Source organism: Mobula birostris, chromosome 5 (assembly GCF_030028105.1).
Source record: "Mobula birostris isolate sMobBir1 chromosome 5, sMobBir1.hap1, whole genome shotgun sequence".
NCBI classification, from domain to species: Eukaryota; Metazoa; Chordata; class Chondrichthyes; order Myliobatiformes; family Myliobatidae; genus Mobula; species Mobula birostris.
In genome coordinates this window covers 64408259-64428302 of record NC_092374.1, presented here as the reverse complement: position 1 = coordinate 64428302, position 20044 = coordinate 64408259, and the positions used below count along the sequence as shown (strand labels likewise).

Sequence of the window (20044 nt, the reverse complement as noted above, 5' to 3'; positions counted from 1 at the left end):
GACACAATGGGTACTTTGAGATAATTTCCCACAGAAACTATGGAAGTTATTTGGCAAAATACCTCATCATCATAAGAACGTAAAAAAACCAAGATCTTACTTGGTTGGAGGTGAGAGGAGCTCTTATTGTGAGATCAGTCCTGTGTAGTCAGAGCCTCACTCATGAAGCATGCTGCTGCCCTCAGGATGGCTGGGTAGCAAATGAGACAATTATTCACTACTTCGTGGACTGTATATTTGCCAAAAAGGTCCGTGTACAAAGGACTCACTGGTCCACAGGCTATTCCCAGAGACACATTCCAAGATGATGATCAGCTTGTGCTGAAAAATCATCGAGTCAGACACACAGTTGGTTTGGCCAAACCGGTTGGTCTTCCAGTGTAAGAAGATATCCATATGCAAAAACTGCTGACAGGCACATTCCAGAGCACAGAAGTACATACTGAGGGATGCAATGAATCTAGGTGCAGCCTCTACAAATACTCAGTGGGGAACGTCCATCATAGGGTCCTGCTGCCACTGGATATTGAGCATCTGGGCCCTGTGCAGCATCAATGCATTGCTTAACATGAACTGATCAGATGATATACTGAGTATTGAGAAAGTCCATGCCTATTTTACTTCCAATATATATTACAAGTAAAGAATATTCCTTTGCATAAAAAAGCCACTTTCTACAGAATTATGTAATTCCTGCATGGTAATTTACCATCTCAGAGACATAATTGGCCATGAGGAGATGTTGATAAGTAAATTAAAAATGCCTTCCCGTTGCATTTGCTTGAAAGCAGACATTATAGTTTTTAAATCTCTTTCACCGGTTTAGATTTAATTATCAGTGAAGTCACAAAGGAAAAGCAACATCCAATGTGCACACAGCAAGTTTAAGCAAACAGAAACGTGATAAAGCCAGATCATATGTTTCAGAGATGCTGACACACAGTGGAAGCAAACATCAGCCAGGTTACCACTGTTGCTCTTTGTGAAAAAGCATCATGGGATCTATTAAAGTTTCCTAGGAGATCACTTCAAGGTTCTCAGTTTAATATCTCACCTGTAAAACAGGACCACAGAGTGAATACTGTGCTGTCAAAAGAGATAATGTAGCCCAGTCTCCAGTGGAAATCAAGAGTCCCACATCACAAGTTAAAAGGAAGAAAGGAGTTCCTCCTCATGTCCAGGAAACTCCCAGTTCCCCATCTGACATTACTATTCAGACATGTGATTGCTGTCATATCACAAACATCTTTGCTCACAATTTGTATTTTAATATTGACATTGTATTTTGGGTGATAAAAAAGTCAGAATTCTTTTGAAAATCCTGAAGGTGAGAAATGAACTGCATTAATTTCTTTCTTCCTTTCCTATATAAATGGAGATTTAAAACTTTAAAACAAGGTATCTTTGGTTACCTGACAAAGTCAATTTTTTGTAGAATCAAGCCAGTGTTTGTTTGCCTTAGGGAAGAGAAGTGAATATTTCCTCGGCTTCACAAAACCATCTCTTTCAAGATGTGTCAAGCACCCATCACCTCCATCTTTAGAGAAACCTTTGGTTATGGCAAATAACACAATTTTTTAAAAGGAATAGAATAACACAGTAGCATAGATTAGGACTTAAAACATTTAGAATAAATGAATCATTTTCAGTTTCAGCAGTTTTGTCCATTAGGTACAAATAGGATAATTTCATGGCCCTCAGTTATTTGCAATCTAAATCAATGACCTAGATAAGGGAACATAGTCCAATTTATTCAAATAATTTGACAATAAAAAGCTTGGTGAGAAAGTAAGCATTAAGAGAATATAAAAGATGCTGTCAATGAATTAATGCGAGTATGTTTAGTGGTTTATTCTGACAAGTTATCACTTTAGACAGGAAAAGTAGGAAAAATAAGTATTTTAGAAATGTCAAAGATTGAGAAATGTTGGTCCTCGTAAGGGAATCCAAAAGTCCGTTTACATGCATCACACAAAAAGCAAAGAATGGAGAAGGTATGTGGTATGTTAGACTTTACTACAAAAGAGCTAGAGTACAAAAATAATTTTACTATAATAAAAAAGGGCTTTGATGAGAAAACATTGGTGCTATGTGCAGATGTGATCCCTTTATCTCAGATAGATATGGCTGGCTTAAAGGGAATGGAAAGATATTGCAGCACTGTAGCAGGAAAGCAGCATCCATCATGAAGAACCTCACCATCCAGGCCATGCTCTCTTCCCACTGCTGCCACCAGAATGGGGGTACAGCAGCCTCTTCACCAGGGTCAAGAAGTTATTACCTCTCAGTCATCAGACTCTTGAACCAGATGGGATAACTTCACTCACCCTAACACTGAACTGATTCCACAACATATGGAATCATTTTAAGGACTCATCTGCAACACATAAAATAAAAATTCATTGCTTATTTATTTATTATCATTTTATATCTGCATAAGTTTGTCTTTTACACATTGGCTGTTTGTCCACGTTTGTTTGTGTTTTCATTGATTCAACTGTGTTACTTTGTATTTACTGTGAATGGCTGCAAGAAAATGAATCTCAATTTCCCAAAGATGCGGCCTAGAAGACGAGCGTGCCTTTGGGATTCCGAGGTTTCACTGCCCTGTGAACAGTTTTTTGGTTGCCAAAAGAATGAGAAAACTTAGGGAAATGCAAGGAAGGTGGTATCAAGTGAGGAAGTCATGCATGGTCTGACTGAATCAAAGCCAGCATCCTAGCCTGTAAAACTGGTATAGGGATGACATTCAGGCAGGGCTAAATATGCAATGCAACACAATAGCCATAAAAATCTTGGGAAAAATCTATGGAAAGCATTCTGGTGTTTTTCCTTTCAGATCAAACATAACTAAAGAATTGCAGAGGCATCAGCAGAAAATTGAGTGACAATTACAGTCTTTCCCACACCAAAAACTACCCCTACCATGAAGACTTAGTTACTCATATCATTGGACAGACCAGAGCTGAGCAGTGCACCTCTTAAGCTTTTGACTCTTTGCAGAGAATTTGAGTACTGCTCTCTTGCAGCAGTAAGTAAAAACACTGCAGTAACAGAGTAAGGAGTGTTGCCCTACTACTGCATTTTCTGCATCTGACTGTAGTTATTCCAAATGCTCCTATTCTGTCAGGAGACCAAAGCAGCAGAACGTTTTGTCAAGATCCTGCAACAGCTGTTTTACAACAGGAGCCACCTTGTTTGAACAAGTCTCAACAAAAGTTCAAACTCCACATCGAAGCCAAAAATGTTCTTTCTGTTCTCATGGGTGAATCAGGTTAGGGAAAACAGTGCTAAAAAGCCTACCACAGAAAACCCTCTACATTGAAAGCAGCTAGTGATTTTGGATTCAGCAACAAGAGCAAAATCTTGAAAAAAAATGATACTACTAAGCACTGAATTTGAAAACAATTGGACAAAATAAACTCGAAGCAAGTTTTTTTTTGTACAGGAATCACAATGGGGAAAATGATTTGCTAAAACCAAGTGGATACATTCCTCCCATGCTTTTCTTACATTTATTTCTCTTTGTTTATTGCAAGCAAAATCTAGAGTTAACTTTGACTTGAATGTTGCTACCTACAATTTCATGGATAGGATGCAGGATTTTGCTTTGAACTTAGCATATCCTAGCAAATATCCTGAGAATTATACATTAATAGACAGAAGATGAGTATTTAGTATAAAGCTTCAAGGTGATGCCTTATCTAAATGTCATAACTCAATAAAGATAGTGAAATTTCAACTCAAGTAATCAACCGTCTTTATGGTGGAAGTTTCTATGTGTATGGTGGAATACGTAGCCAATGCATACACTACGTTCTTTCTGAAGTGCTTGAGCACCCGAAGTTTATCAAAATGGAGAAATACAGACAAAATATTTCACAGTCATTGAGTTAGAGATGGTAAGCCAAATTTAGTTTTAATAATGACATTACATTAATACATACTTTTAGACATCTTTTAACAAGGTATAATGTTTCAATAAACTTTTCTCCCTGATCATCTAGACACTGCCATATCTTGAAAACATAGATCATGTAAAGAAGAAACAAAGAACATCCTCAAAGGGCTATGGAGCAATAGGATATTTCTAATTGAATGGCGGTCAAAGGAAACGGCAGCAATTTTGCTTCTATGGGAACTCATGCAAGTACAATTACAAAGAAGGCATGATGGTAACTGTACTGCCACAGAAGATTTGACATGTCATCTACAACTTTGATAACTATAGATACACAGTGGGGAGTATCCTGACAGGTTGCATCATGGCCTGGTATGGAAACACCAATGCCCAAGAATGAAAAAGCCTATAAAAGTAGTGGATACAGTGTAGTCTATCACAGGAAAAGGCCTCCCCCCATTGAGCACATCGGCAAGGAGCGCTGCATCCATCGACACCCACCATCTATATTCTCTGCCATCAGGAAGGAAGTACAGGAACCTTAGGCCCCACACTGTCAGGTTCAGAAACAGTTATTAAACACACTGTCAGGTTTCTGACCAGCATGGATAACTTCACTCACCTCAACATTGAACTGATTCTACAACCTATGGACTCTACACGTCATGTTCTCAGTATTATTTAATTATTAACTTTTTTTTGTATTTGCACAGATTGTCTTCTTTTGCACCTTGTTCATCAGTTTTTGTTTGTGTGTAGATTTACATTGATTCCATTGTATTTTTTGTTCTACTGTGAATGCCTGCAAGAAAATGAATCTCAGGATAGTATATGGTGACATATACATACTTAGATGATAACTTTGAGCTTGAACTTTGAAGTCAGAAATGCCTTACCAGCAGACTTCAACACAAAAATCAAGACTGACATTCTCACTCAGAAAACGTTACACTGTTGAAAGTTTGTCTTTTGTATGCAACTATAAACCGAGACATGATCCAGTTCAACAGGTGCACACCAACATCATTTACAATACCATGGGGTTGTTCTTTCTGGTGTCCTCAAAATGACAACATTAAAACCTGACAATCCATTTACAAACACGTTTCCTTTCACTTCAACAACACTTCACCAACTGGAAATGTGAAAAGTAGAACTAAAATGCAATTAACTCAACTTCCCATTCTCACAACATGTCTGTCCATGGCCTCCTCAAAGCTGAGAATGGACGCATAATAGAGAAACAGCATCTCATATTCTGCCTTGGTAGTCTCCAACCTGACAGTATGAACATTGATTTCTCTAACTTCCAGTAACCACTCCCCTCTTTTCATTTTGTCTTTCCCCACCAGTTCCCATCACTGCATCTCGTTCCCCTCTCCACCCCCACATATTCCTCCCATTGGTTCAATGGTTCAATTTACTATCAGAGAATGTATACAGCATACAACCTGAAATTCTTACTCTTTGCAGACATCTACAAAACAGAAGACCTCAAAGAATGAATGACAGAAAATTGTTAGAACCCAAAGTCCCCCTACCCCACTCCCACACACAAGCTGTAGCAAAGCATCAACCCTCCCTCCACTAAACATCCGTTTCTCACTTCCTTTTATTTAATGTTCCACTGTCCTTCCCCATCAAATTCTGTTTTCTTTACCCTTTGTTTCTACCGCCTATCAATTTCTTACACCATTTCTGCTCTCCCCCTCCCTCGCCTGCCTATCACCCCCCTCACCTGGCTCTACTTATCACCTGCGAGCTCTTGCCATTTTATACAAGCTGTCTCGCTTCCTTTCCAGTTTTAATGAAGAGTGTCCTGAAGCATCAACTATCCATTTCCTTCCATGTGTACTGTCTGCTCCAGCTTCTTTGTACAAAAATGAAAGAGGTTGTTTCTTTCTCAGGGTAAGAAAAGAAGGTTTTGCTTCTGAGTAGTACCACCTAATGAGGAGAAAACTTGAGGGAAAAACACAAATATTCTCTGTTTGCAGTAAATTATGAAAAGAACGAAATAGATTCAGATATGTCAGTTTTGAAATTTAAAAAATAATCAGAGTATCAATTGTGCAATTCTCAAAAAGGAATTATCAGCTTTCTTGTTAACGCAAGACATATGGGATGCTGGACCATCTCAATAGAAACAGTGTAAAAACAAAGTAGTGTTGCGAAATCTATGTAAATTATTGATTCAGCAGCAATTAAAATGCCATGTCTAGTTTAGAATGCACTACTTCCTCCATTCATTTGATAGATGAGCCACTACAGAACGTAAACAACATCCACATAGAGACATCACAGCTGACAAACAGAGTTCTGTCACCCTATTTATGAATAGAATCAATGTGTTGAAGCCTAATGCGAAAGAAACTGTGCTGCTCTGCTCATCAGGAGTAAGCAAAGATAGAATATGTTTAATTTGACCATAACAGAAATCAGTAGATCAGTATGATTCAACAGGGAGCACAGTTTTAAAGGAGTGTAACTACAACCAGACTGATCTGAAATGTAATTGAGTTTAGATGCAAACTGAGCAAATTAAAAAAGAAAATATGAATATCAATATTCTATCTTATGCAGCAGCACGGAAGGATTGGCATATGACTAAGAGGTGTCTATCCACCCAAGGTCATCAAAAGAGTGTGGTGGGGAGAGAAATATGATCATTTTCTCTTCTTACAAAGAAAGACATAACTTACAATGAACTTATTTTAATGTTGTTTCAAATTAAAAATCAATTAGAATCAAAACTATGATATTTAAAACATCCATTTCTCCATCAGTTCAAGGTCTTACCCCTCCCTCCAACATTGTGCAGCTCTATAACCTTTCAAAGACTTCCACATTCTTCAGAAATTGGAATTATGTATCACCTGATTTTCATCATTTTATCATTGGTAACACGCCTCCTAATGTCAACACCCAAAGCTCGGAATTCCTTTTGTGACCTAATCAATCTCTCCCTCCTCCAAACTGATTCATACAATTCATACTGGGTTTTTTTGAGCTTTTATTTGTCTGAACATATGTATCATAATATTTTATTGTCAAATTTTGCTCAAATGAAGTGACTTGTCATATTCATTACAGTAAAAGTACCATCTAAAAAGCAGCTCATTGCAAACTTAACCATAACAGACACACATGTGATATTTTCTTAAAAGAACTAATAAAATTTTTGACTATCTAAAAGTATATCCTGGTGCCCAGTGCAAGCACTTAATGATCAGAGTGTAATCTATACAGTACATACGTTAGGTAGGTACCCCTGCTGTTGATATTCATCATGAGGTCCACTTTCTTCATTGGTGTCTCAAGTGTACCAGTCAGACTAATGGCACTGGCGTTATTTATCAAAATATCTATGCCTGTGGAGAAAAAGGACAGTTAATAATCTTTTATGTAATAGCTCCAGCCTTTTCAATCCAAACATTTTGCCCACCACTTCAGGGAAGCAGAGATTTGGAATATACCTGAAAGTTCTTGTTTAAGTCATTGCTTTACATTGGCACTGATCCTCTGACAGAAGTCCAGTCCAGGAGAGCATGACGTGATCCTTAAGTGAGTGTCAGGAATGCAAAAAAGTCAATTGGATTGAGGAATTGCTTTAGAGGACTTAAAAGAGCACATGAGGTCTCTCAGTGAGGTGTATACCGTTAGTATTTTGCTCAGCATTTGCCATCAACACAATCAGAAAATTTAATTATTTGTACTCTTATTCAACAGAGGTGACCCCACATTAAGGAGAGGATATCAGGGGAAAAAAATGGGATTTGAGGATCAGGGTTAATGGGAGAAAGGTGCATAGGAGGAGTTCAGACAGATAAATGGTTAAAGTGGTGTGACTTAGTAGTAGTGGGGTAAAGGCCACAGAATCAATTTAAGGGGCTGGCCATGGCCATCCATTGCATCTCTCCACAATGTAGCATGTCAGAGACAATGCCTCATAGATGAATAAAGTGGCAGCATTGTATTTCGATTCGTCATTACCGTGCTCTCTGTTAGGACTGGAGAGAGCATGGTAAAGGAGGGACTGAAGACCCAATCAATGTGGTGACATCACATCCAAATCCTATTGAGTTCATTTTATTAAGTGACCAGAAATAAAAATTGATAAAGTTTGTCATTTCTTTTAAATTTTATTTATTTGTCTCCACATTAATTCCATAAGGAATTTTATTCCATTTCTCTAATTTCTGGATAATGATTTGTGAATTCTGCAAGGGCAAATTTGGGACATTCCTTAGGGTATGGTAGTCTGGAAATAGACTTATGTTTGCTCACTTATCAACTTGGTTGGCCTCAGGAACGATGCTAGCAAAATCAGATCATTTTTCATCAACTTCAAAAACAAACAAAGGGATGAAGAAAGGCCTGTGATGCTGCAGCACCATTCATAACGTCAGGACATCCCAAAGTAACTTACAACCAATGAAGTCATTTTTGAAGTGCAGTCACTGATAGTGAGCAAAAATGACACTCAGCAAGCTCCCAGAAACTTAGGGAGGAATAGTGCCCAAAGTTCTTACAAATCTATTTCAGATGATAGAACCAGGCCTGGATTTACTATAAGACACAAGACACAGGTGCAGAACTAGGCTGAGTGACTTGAAAGATGACACCTCCTGCAATACATCACTCTTAGGACTACAATTCAGAGCACCAATGTAGATTTCTGGGTTCAGCTATCTAGAGTGGGATTTAAACCCACAATCTGAATGAAAACATTAAGGCATGCCTCACAGTGAGGCATATTTGTCATAAATGTCCCAGAAGGAATTCATGACAATAAAATTGAGGCAAAGAACATCTGGTACCTTTGGAGGGCTATCAAGTAGATCACCTAAAGTTCCGAGTCATGTGAGAAGATGTAGAGTATTTTGCTATCACTTGCCCACCAAAATCACTGATTGACCAGATCCAATGATGCAATCTCAGTCTTTGTTATGAGGAAACTGTTGTCATTCTTGCCAGTCCAATAACATTGCTAGACAATGTTAGTAAACCCAAAGGAAATTGAATGCAAATTGTGATTAGAAGGAAGCCAGTTTTGTCTGGCATCGACAAACCTCACTCAAGTGGAGACAAAGTTACTGATAATCAGAAACTGAGAAATAAAAGGGACAAAATAGATAGTCATAGAATGTGCAGAGAGCACACGGGTGATGAATGGATGAATCAGCATCAGGCATATGTCATGAAATTTGCTTGCGGTAGCAGTACATTGAAATAAATAATAATAATGAAGCTAAATATTATAATATACACATACACACACACTGTACAAAAGCCTTTAGGCACATATACCTATACAGCACTGATGACTAAGACTTTTGCACAGTACTGTACTTGTTAACGTGGAGCAGACAGCCAGTTTGTAAGTCTGGTTGGAGCAAAGAATGTTAGGAATGGTGAGGGTGGAGTAACTTGGGAGGGGTGTGAGCCAGCTGGCTGAGGAGTATTGGGGCGGGGATGGCACCCAGAGACACCAGACAAGGTCATTTAATTCCAAACAACTGGTTTATTGATCATTACAAAATGCCAGTCTGATGCTTCCCGTTCCCTCCCCTCTCTCTTCTCCATTTCCTGAACCATGATTTCCCTCTCCCTTCCCACTTCCACTCTCAGTCCACAATTGAGACCCATATCAGAATCAGGTTTATCATCAGAATCAGGTTTATTATCACCAGCATGTATCGTGAAATTTGTTTATTTTTGAAGCAGCAGTACAGTGCAATGCATGAAATCACTACAGTCCCGATCTTGCAAAAGTCTAAGGCACCCTAGTTAAAGAGTGCCTTGAAAAACTATTTAGCCCTCAACCCATTGTTCATATAAATGAGTTTTACAACCAGGGATTTTGAGCAATTTAACTGACAATTTTTATTTATGAATCACATGCTCCCTTTTCACAGTAGCGCCTACAAAACAGGGGATAATTGTAAAGCATGAAGAACTAAAAAAACAAAAACTGAAATGACAGTGGTTCAGAAGAATTCACCTCCCTTTGCTTTGTACTTAGTTGAACCACCTCTCACAGCAATTACAGCCAGTGGTCTTTTTGGATAAGCCTCTTTTAGCTTTGCACAACGTTTTGGAGCAAGATTTGCCCATTTCTCCTTGCAAAATTGCTCAAGCTCTAACAGGTTAGTTGGGGAGCAATGAACAGCAATATTGAGGTTTTGCTAGAGATGTCTGATCAGGTTAAGGTCAGGACCCTGCTAGGCCATTTGAGGGCATCAATTTTCTTCATTTGCAGCCACTCCATGGTTGATCTGCCAATGTGCTTTGAGTCATTATCCTGCTGAAAGACGAACCTCCTCCCCTGATTAAACTTTCTGGCAGAGGCTAGCAAGTTTTTAATCCAGGATCTCTCCGTATTTTAGCAGCATTCATCTTCACATCAATCCTGACCAGATTTCCAGTCGCTGCTGCTGAAAAATATCCTCATACGATGATGCCAACTCTACCATACTTTGCAGTAGGGATGGTGTTACCTGGTTGATGCACAATATTAGATTTACATTAATTGTACCGCTTAGTGTTGAGGCCAAAAATTTCCACTTTAATCTCATCTGACCACAAGACATTCTTCCACATCTTTGCAGTTCTTCTACCTGATGCTTTACAAAGTCTTTACGAACAAAGATATGGTTTTTTTTTTAAAAACCAGAGCTTCTTCCTTGCCACTCTTCCAGAAGTACCCTTTTTGTGCAAGGCCTTGTGCAAGCATGGAACCATGAAGTTACTCTCCAAACTGCAGCCACCGACCTCTGCAGCTTACTCAGAGTGACTGCTGGCATCACAGTAGCTTCTCTTAAACGTGCCATTCTACTCCAGTGACTAAGTTTAGAAGGGCAGCCTGATCTAGACAGTGTGGCTGTGGTTCCATGTTTATTCCCCACTTTTTCATGATGGACTGCACGAGCACTGAGGTATGTTCAGTGCATTTGAGATGGTCTTGAACCATTCCCCAGATCTTTGCTTCTCTAGTATCATTTCCCTGACTTGTCTTCAATGCTTTTTTGTGTCAATTTGGTTTGCTCTGTTGAAAAACTACCATACTGTTAGACTGTACAGAGAGAGGGGGTATTAATTCTTATGAATTAATTGAAAACAGGTGATCCTCCAATTATCTACATCAACAAATATTGATATTACACATTAACAAATAAGGTAATATATTGCTACTGAATAAAGTTAGTGTAGTAATTACAAAGGGGATGAATACTTTATCAGCCTCACAATTTTGGTTTTTAATTTTTAGTAAAATGATCACAGGTTTTGAAATTTTCCTTTTGATTTTAAGACCATAAGACCATTCTTTTGAATTGACCTGATTCACAATGTTTTGTAGATTAGCTTAAAAAGATATATTAAAAATAGCGAGGTAGTGTTGATGGGTTCATTGTCCCTTCAGAAATCTGATGGCAGAGGGGAAGAAGGTGTCTCTGAAACATTCACCAAACCTCTTTTGTCTCCTATACCTCCTCCATCATGGTAGTTACGAAAAGAGGGCATGTCCTAGATGATGGGGTCCTTAATGATGGATGCCTCCTTTTTAAGGCATTGTCCTTTTGAAGACGTTGATGCTGGAGAGGGTAGTAACCATGATGGAGCAGGTTGAGTTTCCAACTTCCTGTTTCTGATCCTGTGCAGTGTCCCCTCCATACCAGATGGTGATACAACCAGTTAGAAAGCCCTCCAAGGTATGTCTGTGGAAATTTGCAAGTCTTTAATGAAAGTCCTATTGAAATATAGCAGCTGTTGTTCCTTCTTTGTAACTGCATCAATAAGCTGACTGCAGGATAGATCGTCAGACATGTTGACACCCAGAAACTTGAAACTGCTTACCCTTTCCACTTCTGTCCCTCGATGAGGACTGGTGTGTGTATCTTTGACTTCCCCTTCCTGACAATCAACTTGCTGATCTTACTGACGTTGACTACAAGGTTGTTGTTACGACACCATTCAACTAGCCGATCTATGTCGCTCCTGTACGCTTCCCCGTTACCATCTGAAATTCCGCCAGAGACAGTTGTGTCATTGGCAAATTTATAGATGGCATTTGAGCTGTGCCTAGTCACACAGTTGTGGGTGTGCAGAGTAGAGAAGTAAGGAAGGCAAGGATCTATTTGTAGAGGGAGGTGCAGAGGCCCCAGGCACGTGATAAAGGTCGAGAAATGAACATCCCAGATTGTACCTTTATTCAGTCAGTAGTTTCAAAAAGACTTCTCACTAATAGCATCACACAGATGTACACCTTATTGTCTTCCAAGCCTGCATACTGAAAAACAACAGTACAAAGCACGTTGGAAGATCAGTGTCAGCCCGCTGAACCATCCACTCCACCAACCGTCAAGCTCTGGACTCCAGAGGTAATGTATTCATGAGAAGTTTCATGACAAAGGTGTCATGTAAGGTAATGGAAGTTATCTACATGGACTTTAGTAAAGCATTTGATAATGACCCTCATGGTAGGCAGATTCAGAAGATAAAGACCAATTGCAAGTTTGGATTTGGAATGGACTTGCCCATGTAAGACAGAGAGCAGGAGTGGAAGGTTGTTATTGTGGCTGGAGGTCTGTGGCCAGTGCAGTGGTGTTTTGCAAAAATTGATGCTGGGAACTCTGTTGTTTGAGATATACATTAATGATTTGGACGAAAATGGAGGTTAGCATGTATGCAAGTGACACAAAAGTTGGTGGATTGTGGACAGTGTGAAGGACTATCAAAGAATACAGTGGGATACAGATCAGTTACAGATATGTGCAGAGAAGTGGCAGATGGAATTTAATCGAGCAAGAACCGATGAACTCTGGAAGGTCAAATGAAAAAGAATATATACAGTTAATTGTACACCCTTTAATAGCACCGATGAACAGAGGGATCTTGGAATCCTGGTCTATAGTTCAATGAACATGGATAAGTAAGTAGATATGGTAGCAAAGGTGTGGCCTGCTTGCCTTCATTGGTAGGGGTGATAAGCATAGAAGTAAGGAAGTCATACTGCAGCTGTATAAAATTTTAGTCAGACTGCACTTGTATTGCAGTCAGTTCTGGTTGGATCATTATCGAAATAATGTGTTCTCTATGGAAATGGTACAGAAAAGGTTTATCAGGATGCTGTCTGGTTTAGTGGTTATCAGCTATAAGCAAAGGTTGGGCAAACGTAGGTTGTTCTCTTTCGAGCTCAGAGGCTAAGGGTAGCTGTAAATGAGGTATTTAAGGTTACAAAAGACATTGATAGGGTAGACAGTCAATATCTTTTCTTCAGGGTAGAAATACAAACACCAGAGGTTATACCTTTAAGGTTAGAGGGGTGAAATTTGAAGATAATATGAGAGGTAAGTTTTTTTTTTCTTCTGCACAGACTGTAGTGGGTGCCTGAAGTAGGTTATCAAAGGTGAAGTGGAATCAAACATTTTGGTGGAGTTTAAAAAGCTTTTAATATGAAGTGAATGGAGGGACAAGGATGATACACGAGGAGGTTTAACATACATTGGCATCAAGATCAACACAGTATCACTGGCCAAATGGCCTATCCAGTATTGTACTATTCTATGTTCTCTGTGGGTTGAAGAGTTTACCTTACTTCACATCCACCTCCTCAGCTTTAAACCACCTTGTCTCAATTAAATCTTAAACCTGGATGGAAATGCTAATTGGTTGAAGTTGCTTTTAAATGAATATTACTAAATAATATCAGTTAAAACTGTTTTAAAATAATTGTTTTAAGTGTTTTTGCTAATTACTTAGTTCTATTTTCTATAAAAGACCTGTGCTAAGCAACTAGCTAGAGTGTTTACTTACATCTTTAACCGCTTGCTTCAGCAGTCTGAGGTACTCACCTCCATCAAGCTGGCCTCAATCATCCAGTGCCCAAGAAGAACTTGGTAACCTGCCTCATTGACCATCACCCAGTAGCACTTACATCCACTCTGATGAGCTGCTGAGAGGCTGGTCATGAAACATATCAACTCCTGCCTGAAGAGTGGCTCTAATTCATCACAACAGGTCAGAGGCAGATACCATTTCATTGGTTCTTCACTCAACCCTGGAATATCTGGGCAATGAAGATGCAAACATCAGGATGCTCTTCATTGACTACAGTTCAGCATTCAACACTATCATCCCATCAAAACTAATCAGTAAACTGCAAGACCTATGCCTCAATACTTCCTTGTGTAATTGGATGTTCGATTTCTTCACTTGTAGATCCCAGTCATTCTAGATTGGCAATAACATCTCCTCCACAATCATAAGCAGCACAGGTGCACCACAAGGTTGTGTACTTAGTCCCCTTCTCTATTCACTTTATACTTATGACTGTGAAGCTAAGTACAGCTCCAATGCAATATTCAACTTTGCTGACAACACTACTGTTGGCCAAATCAAAAGGTAGTAAGGAATCAGCATACAGGAAGGAGAAAATCTGGGTGAATGGTGATATAACAACAACCTTTCAATCAATGCCAGAAAAAAATAAAGAGCTGATAATTGACTATAGGACGATGAAACTAGAGGTCCACAAGTCAGTTCACATCAGCGGAAAGGAGGTGGAGAAGGTCAATAACTTTAATTCCTTGGCGTTTTCATTTCAGAGGGTCTACCCTGAGACCAGCACGTAAGTGCCTTTACAAAGAAGGCACAGCAGTGCCTCTACTTTCTTAGAGGTTTGTGCAGATTTGACATGTCATCTAAAATTTTGACAAACTTCTATAGATTGAATTAAGTTGACTTTATTACTTACATCCGTCATATACATGAGGAGTAAAAATCTTTACATTATGTCTGCATCTAAATGTGCAATGTGAAATTTATAGTGATTTGTAATAAATAATATGTGCAACAGGACAGTTAATACAACATAGAAATACAATTGCATCAGTGCGAATTAATCAGTCTGATGGCCTGGTGGAAGAAGCTGACCCGGAGCCTGCTGGTCCTGGCTTTTATGCTGTGGTACTGTTTCCTGGATGGTAGCAGCTGGAACAGTTGGTGGTTGGGGTGACTCGGTTCTCCAATGACCCTTCGGGCCCTTTTTACGCACCTGTTTTTGTAAATGTCCTGAATAGTGGGAAGCTTACATCTACAGATGTGCTGGGCTGTCCACGCCACTCTCTGCAGAGTCCTACAATTGAGGGAAGTACAGTTCCTATACCAAGCAGTGATGCAGCCAGTCAGGATGCTCTCAGTTGTGCCCCTGTAGAAAGTTCTTAGGATTTGGGGGCCCATACCAAACTTCTTCAACTGTCTGAGGTGAAAGAGGTGCTGTTGTGCTTTTCTCACCACACAGCCAGTATGTACAGACCATGTGAGATCCTCGGTGATGTGTATGCCAAGGAACTTAAAGCTGTTCACCCTCTCAACCCCAGATCCATTGATGTCAATAGGGGTTAGCCTGTCTCCATTCCTCCTGTAGTCCTCAACGAGCTCCTATTTTTGCGACATTGAGGGACAGGTTGTTTTCTTAACACCACTCTGTCAGGGTGATGACTTCTTCTCTGTAGGCTGCCTCACTATTACTTGAGATTAGGCCAATCAATGTAGTATCGTCAGCAAATTTTATTAGCGGATTGGAGCTGTGGGTGGCAACACAGTCATGAGTATACAGAGGGTAAGGAAGGGAGCTTAGGACACAGCACAGTGGAGAATATCCTGACTGGTTGCATGATGGCCTGCTATGGAAACACCAATGCTAATGAATGGAAAAGCCTGAAAAAAAAGCAGTAGATACAATTCAGTCCATCATAGCAAAATCCCTCCCCACCATTGAGCATATCTGCAAGGAGCACCGCCACAAGAAAACAGCATCCATCATCAAGGACCCATACCATCCAGGCTATGCTGTCTTCTCACTGCTGCCATTGGGAAGGAGATATAGGAGCTTGAGGTCCCACACCATCAGGTTCAGGAACAGTTACTACCCTTCAACCACCATATTCCTATACCAACATTATAACTTCACTCAGCTCAAGACTGAACAGATCCCACGATTTATGGGTTTACTTTCAAGAGCTCTACACCTCATGTTCTCAATATTATTTATCGATCTGTCTGTTTGTTTATTTATCTATCTATCAATCAGCTTTTTTCCTATTTGCACAGTCTGCCTTCTTTTGCACATTGGTGTTTGTCCGTCTAAGCGTAGTTTTTCATTGATTCTATTGTGTTTCTTGGTATCTGCCGTGAATGTCTGCAAGAAAATGAATCTCAGGGTAGTATACGATGACATTCCATACTTTGATAATAAATTTACTTTGAACTTTCTATTTGAATTATTCTTAAATGTCACAGACATTTAAAAATAATTTAAAAGACTTTGACAACATATGCCTTAGAGGGTGAGGCTTCAGAACCTGCCACCAAGCTGTCAGTTGCAGGCCATTCCATTTTGCAGCACAAATCCATTGAACCTACAAAACTGCGAAAGTGTGCAGGAATCACATGGATGGGAAGCATGGGTGGCAGGCTAGTTCAAACACAACCAGCCTCTAGTGCTCTTCTGTTAACACCAACATGTGGAACTTCTACAAAATGTTAATAAACACTGTATATATTCCATGTGTGGATAGTGGCTTCCAGGCTGTAAATCGTGGTAAGATTAACCTTGGTTGCCATGTGTTTCTGTATTTAATTTACTCCTCACGCACTTGGTGCAATTGCACAGTTCAAACATAATAAATTGTTAGGATCCCTTCCTCCAACTTCTACAGAGCATTTTGGAACAATTCACTGGATTAAAAAATTCTGTTGTTATTTTAAGTAGAAGCAAAAACAGGTGAAGGCAGAATGTGCATAAAACAAGTAAATATTTCATACTTGTACTGAAAAACTGATGGCATTAGATACTAGACACTGGACACTAGAATACTACAGCACAGTACAGGCCCTTTGGCCCTCGATGTTGTGCCGACCCATATATTCCTTAAAAAAAACATACTAAATTCACACTACCCCATAACCCTTTATTTTTTTCATCCACATGCCTGTCCAAGAGGCTCTTAAATACCCCTAATGTTTTGGCCTCCACCACCATCCCTGGCAAGTCATTCCAGGCACCCACAAACCTCTGTGTAAAAAACTTACCCGTGATGTCTCCCCTATTTCCCTCCCTTAACTTTGAACATATGCCCTCTGGTATTTGCTATTCGTGCCCTGACTACCTGTATATAAACTTTGCACCCATTACAACAAAAAAAAGGTCATTCTCTTTTACCTGCTGTGCTTCAGTTAGGCGAGATGAGTTCAAACCACTTCCACAAGGTAGGAACAGACACCTCTTTTAGCTCACCCTTCAAATTAATTAAAGTGACCACTGAATTGAACATTAATTCCATTTTCCAAACTACATCAATTGCCTTAGATTACAAAAACATCACAATTACACCTCAGTCTTAGTGAATAGATCCCTCTGCACATCACTGCGTTAACCCTAGTTTTATTTTTGATGTTAAGTAGCTGGCCTGGAAATACTGGTTGATTCTGGAAGAATGGGAGGAATGTTTTCGAAACTACACAATAGTGAGAACGCATAAATGAAACATAGTGCTTGCATCACTGTGGTACTACAGATGCAAAAAAAAATGTCTGTCCATTGATCAGCTTGCTCAGAGTTTAACTCAGGACCTTAAGTCACCATATGGCTTATAAACTGATACCTCCCAGAAGACAAAAGTCAAAAGTCATTAGCTGTCCACCAGACTGCCACATCCAAAATCATTGATCTGACTGTACCTCCAAATGTCTTCACTGCATTCAGGACTGCCTCTCTGATTTGCTGTTCGTCTCGCACATCAACCAGGCATGGTAAAGCCTTGCCTCCTACAGCTTCAACTGGAAAGAAAAAATTAGTAATTTTAGACAAATCAAAGAAGTGTACAATCAGTTTTCTTTATCCATGGAGATGAATTGACAGCATTGGGCAAAGCTATTTTTCACAAAAATAAAACAGAAATGCAAAGCAAAACACAACAGACACATTAAGCTTTCTGAAGCTGAGGTAGCTTGGTGTTCATGGCGACTGAGCTAGTATTGACTGTCAACATTCATTCATCAGTCAACTGTTTAGAATAATTACAAAGATATCACCAAGCCCAGCTTTTCCTGTCAAATACTTCAATGATAACAGAATGAAAAGGTCATGTTTTGCAGCTCAAATTACATGCAGCTCATCCTTTGCTGGAAGGAACAAGGAGGGTATAGTATTACAAATACAATTTTAAGTATTTTGCATTCACACTTCGTAACTTACAAACCTAGCTGAGTTCACTACAATACATATTCATGGCCCAATTCATAAGATCTAGTTATTCCTGTGACCAAACTAAATACAGATGAAGAGTTCAATATTGAACGGCAGCAACTGTATCACGTTTTTGATATTTATAGGTTGTGGGAGCTACTCGAGCATTTTTAAGTTTCAAAGAGCAGCAACTCTCAAAGGTGCAAGGAGGCAGTGACCAACTGTTCTAGCCCCAAGGGACACTATGCACTGAGAATGTCACCTCGACTGGTGATGAAACATCTGTAAGCTAATTGCCAAGCTCAGTGAACACCACAACATCAAACCAAGGGACACCCTCCAGAAATAAAATCTGGTACTTAGTATCACAAGCTTTACAACCAATTAGCCATCTATGCAAGTGTAATTACTGTTATACTGTATGGCATTCCATGGTGCACAGCAAGATCCCACAAGTAAAAAGACAGTGATTTTTCTGATGCTGTTTGAAGGATAAAGAGGCTAGGCCACCTGGGAGAACCATTCATTGGAACTTGCTTTCACAGGAAAAAACTAAAATTGTTTCAATTATTAGCAAGGACCTATAGAAAGGGAGAACTCTGAAATAAATCACTACAGAACAGAAATTTGGCAAATTGATAGGTTAAAGGCCAAAAGTTCTCTGGTAGCCTGCTACTTAAGCTTTTAAAGAAGGTGCTGCAGAGATAATGGATGCACTGGCTATCATATCCAAATTTCTCTTGATTCCCAGAGCTTACGGTGGATTGAAAAATTGCCAATGTTAATGTCACAATTCAGGAAGGGGAGTGAAATGAAAAAGGGGAGACAGAAATGGAAAGGGGGGGTGGTAGGGAAGCGGAAAGAGAGTGAGGAGGTGCTGGAAGTGGGAGGCTGAGGGAGTGGAAAGGTTGAAACACTAAGCTGGTTAGCCTAATACAGTATTCGTCATTGGGAAAATGTTGGAGCCCATTATTGAGGCTTTTGCAGAACATTGAGAAAATCAGGAGCTATTGATAAGGTGTCAAAATGGCTTTAGGAAGGGACAACTTCACTGGAATTCTTTAAGAATGTAACAGACTTGAAAAAAGGAAGGGGAGGGAGAGAAGGGGGATGGGGAAGGGGAGAAGGGGGATGGGGAGAAGGGGGTGGGGTGGAAGTGGTGAAAGAGGGGAGGGGGAGTAGAAAGGGGAAATGTGGAGGGGAAGAGTGTAGGGGAAGAAGGTAGGGGAGTGGGGAAGGGGAAAAGGGGGAAGGGGGAAGGGGAGGGGGAGGGGGAGAAGAGGGGAACAGCGGCACGAAGCACCAGAGAGACATTTTCTAATGACCAATAAACCAATTGTTTGGAATCAGATTACCTTGCCTGGTGCCTCAGCACTGGATGTGTCTGCATCCAAGCCAACCCCACACCCCTGGTAGCCCTTCTCTGCCACCTGTCCCACATCCCTAACCCTGCTCTCCACCCTCGCTGTTCCCAAAATCCTTTGTTGCCGTCAGATTTACAAACTCACTCTCCACTCTAATGTAGACAATACAGTACTATGCTTCAGTCTTAGGCACCCTAGCTATATATACTGTATTTGCCTAAGACTTTGGCACAGTACTGTAGATAGGTTAGCAAATTTGAAAAGAACCCAAAAAACATGAAAGGGGACGTAATAGATTACATCTGTAGGCTAAAAATTACAAACAGATATAATGGGGGAAAATGCCTGCTTCGAAAAATAGATGCAAAAGCTGATTTTTATTCAAAGCAAGTGAGACCACAAAACGCTGCAGGACAAATAGATCTGGAGACCATTGTACATAAAATAAAATATTATCATGCAGTTCAGCACATAATTAAAACTAATGCCTTATTGAGCTACGTTACAAGGAGTATGGAGCATAGAAGTATG

At 39.8% G+C, this 20044-nt stretch overlaps 1 protein-coding gene across 2 annotated transcripts in view; it reads right to left on the bottom strand.

The window, feature by feature from the left end:
- hsdl2 (hydroxysteroid dehydrogenase like 2) overlaps nt 1–20044 on the bottom strand; it is a 150251-nt gene that overhangs the window by 90029 nt on the left and 40178 nt on the right. For both annotated transcript variants that reach the window (XR_011886013.1, XM_072258177.1), the window contains exons 3-4: nt 17642–17740; nt 7155–7269 (exon numbers count right to left, since the gene is read on the bottom strand). Coding sequence is in view for 1 of the 2 variants with exons in the window: in XM_072258177.1 (XP_072114278.1) it covers nt 7155–7269; nt 17642–17740 (214 nt within the window). In the remaining variant the exon portion in view is untranslated. The remainder of the gene's footprint in view (nt 1–7154; nt 7270–17641; nt 17741–20044) is intronic.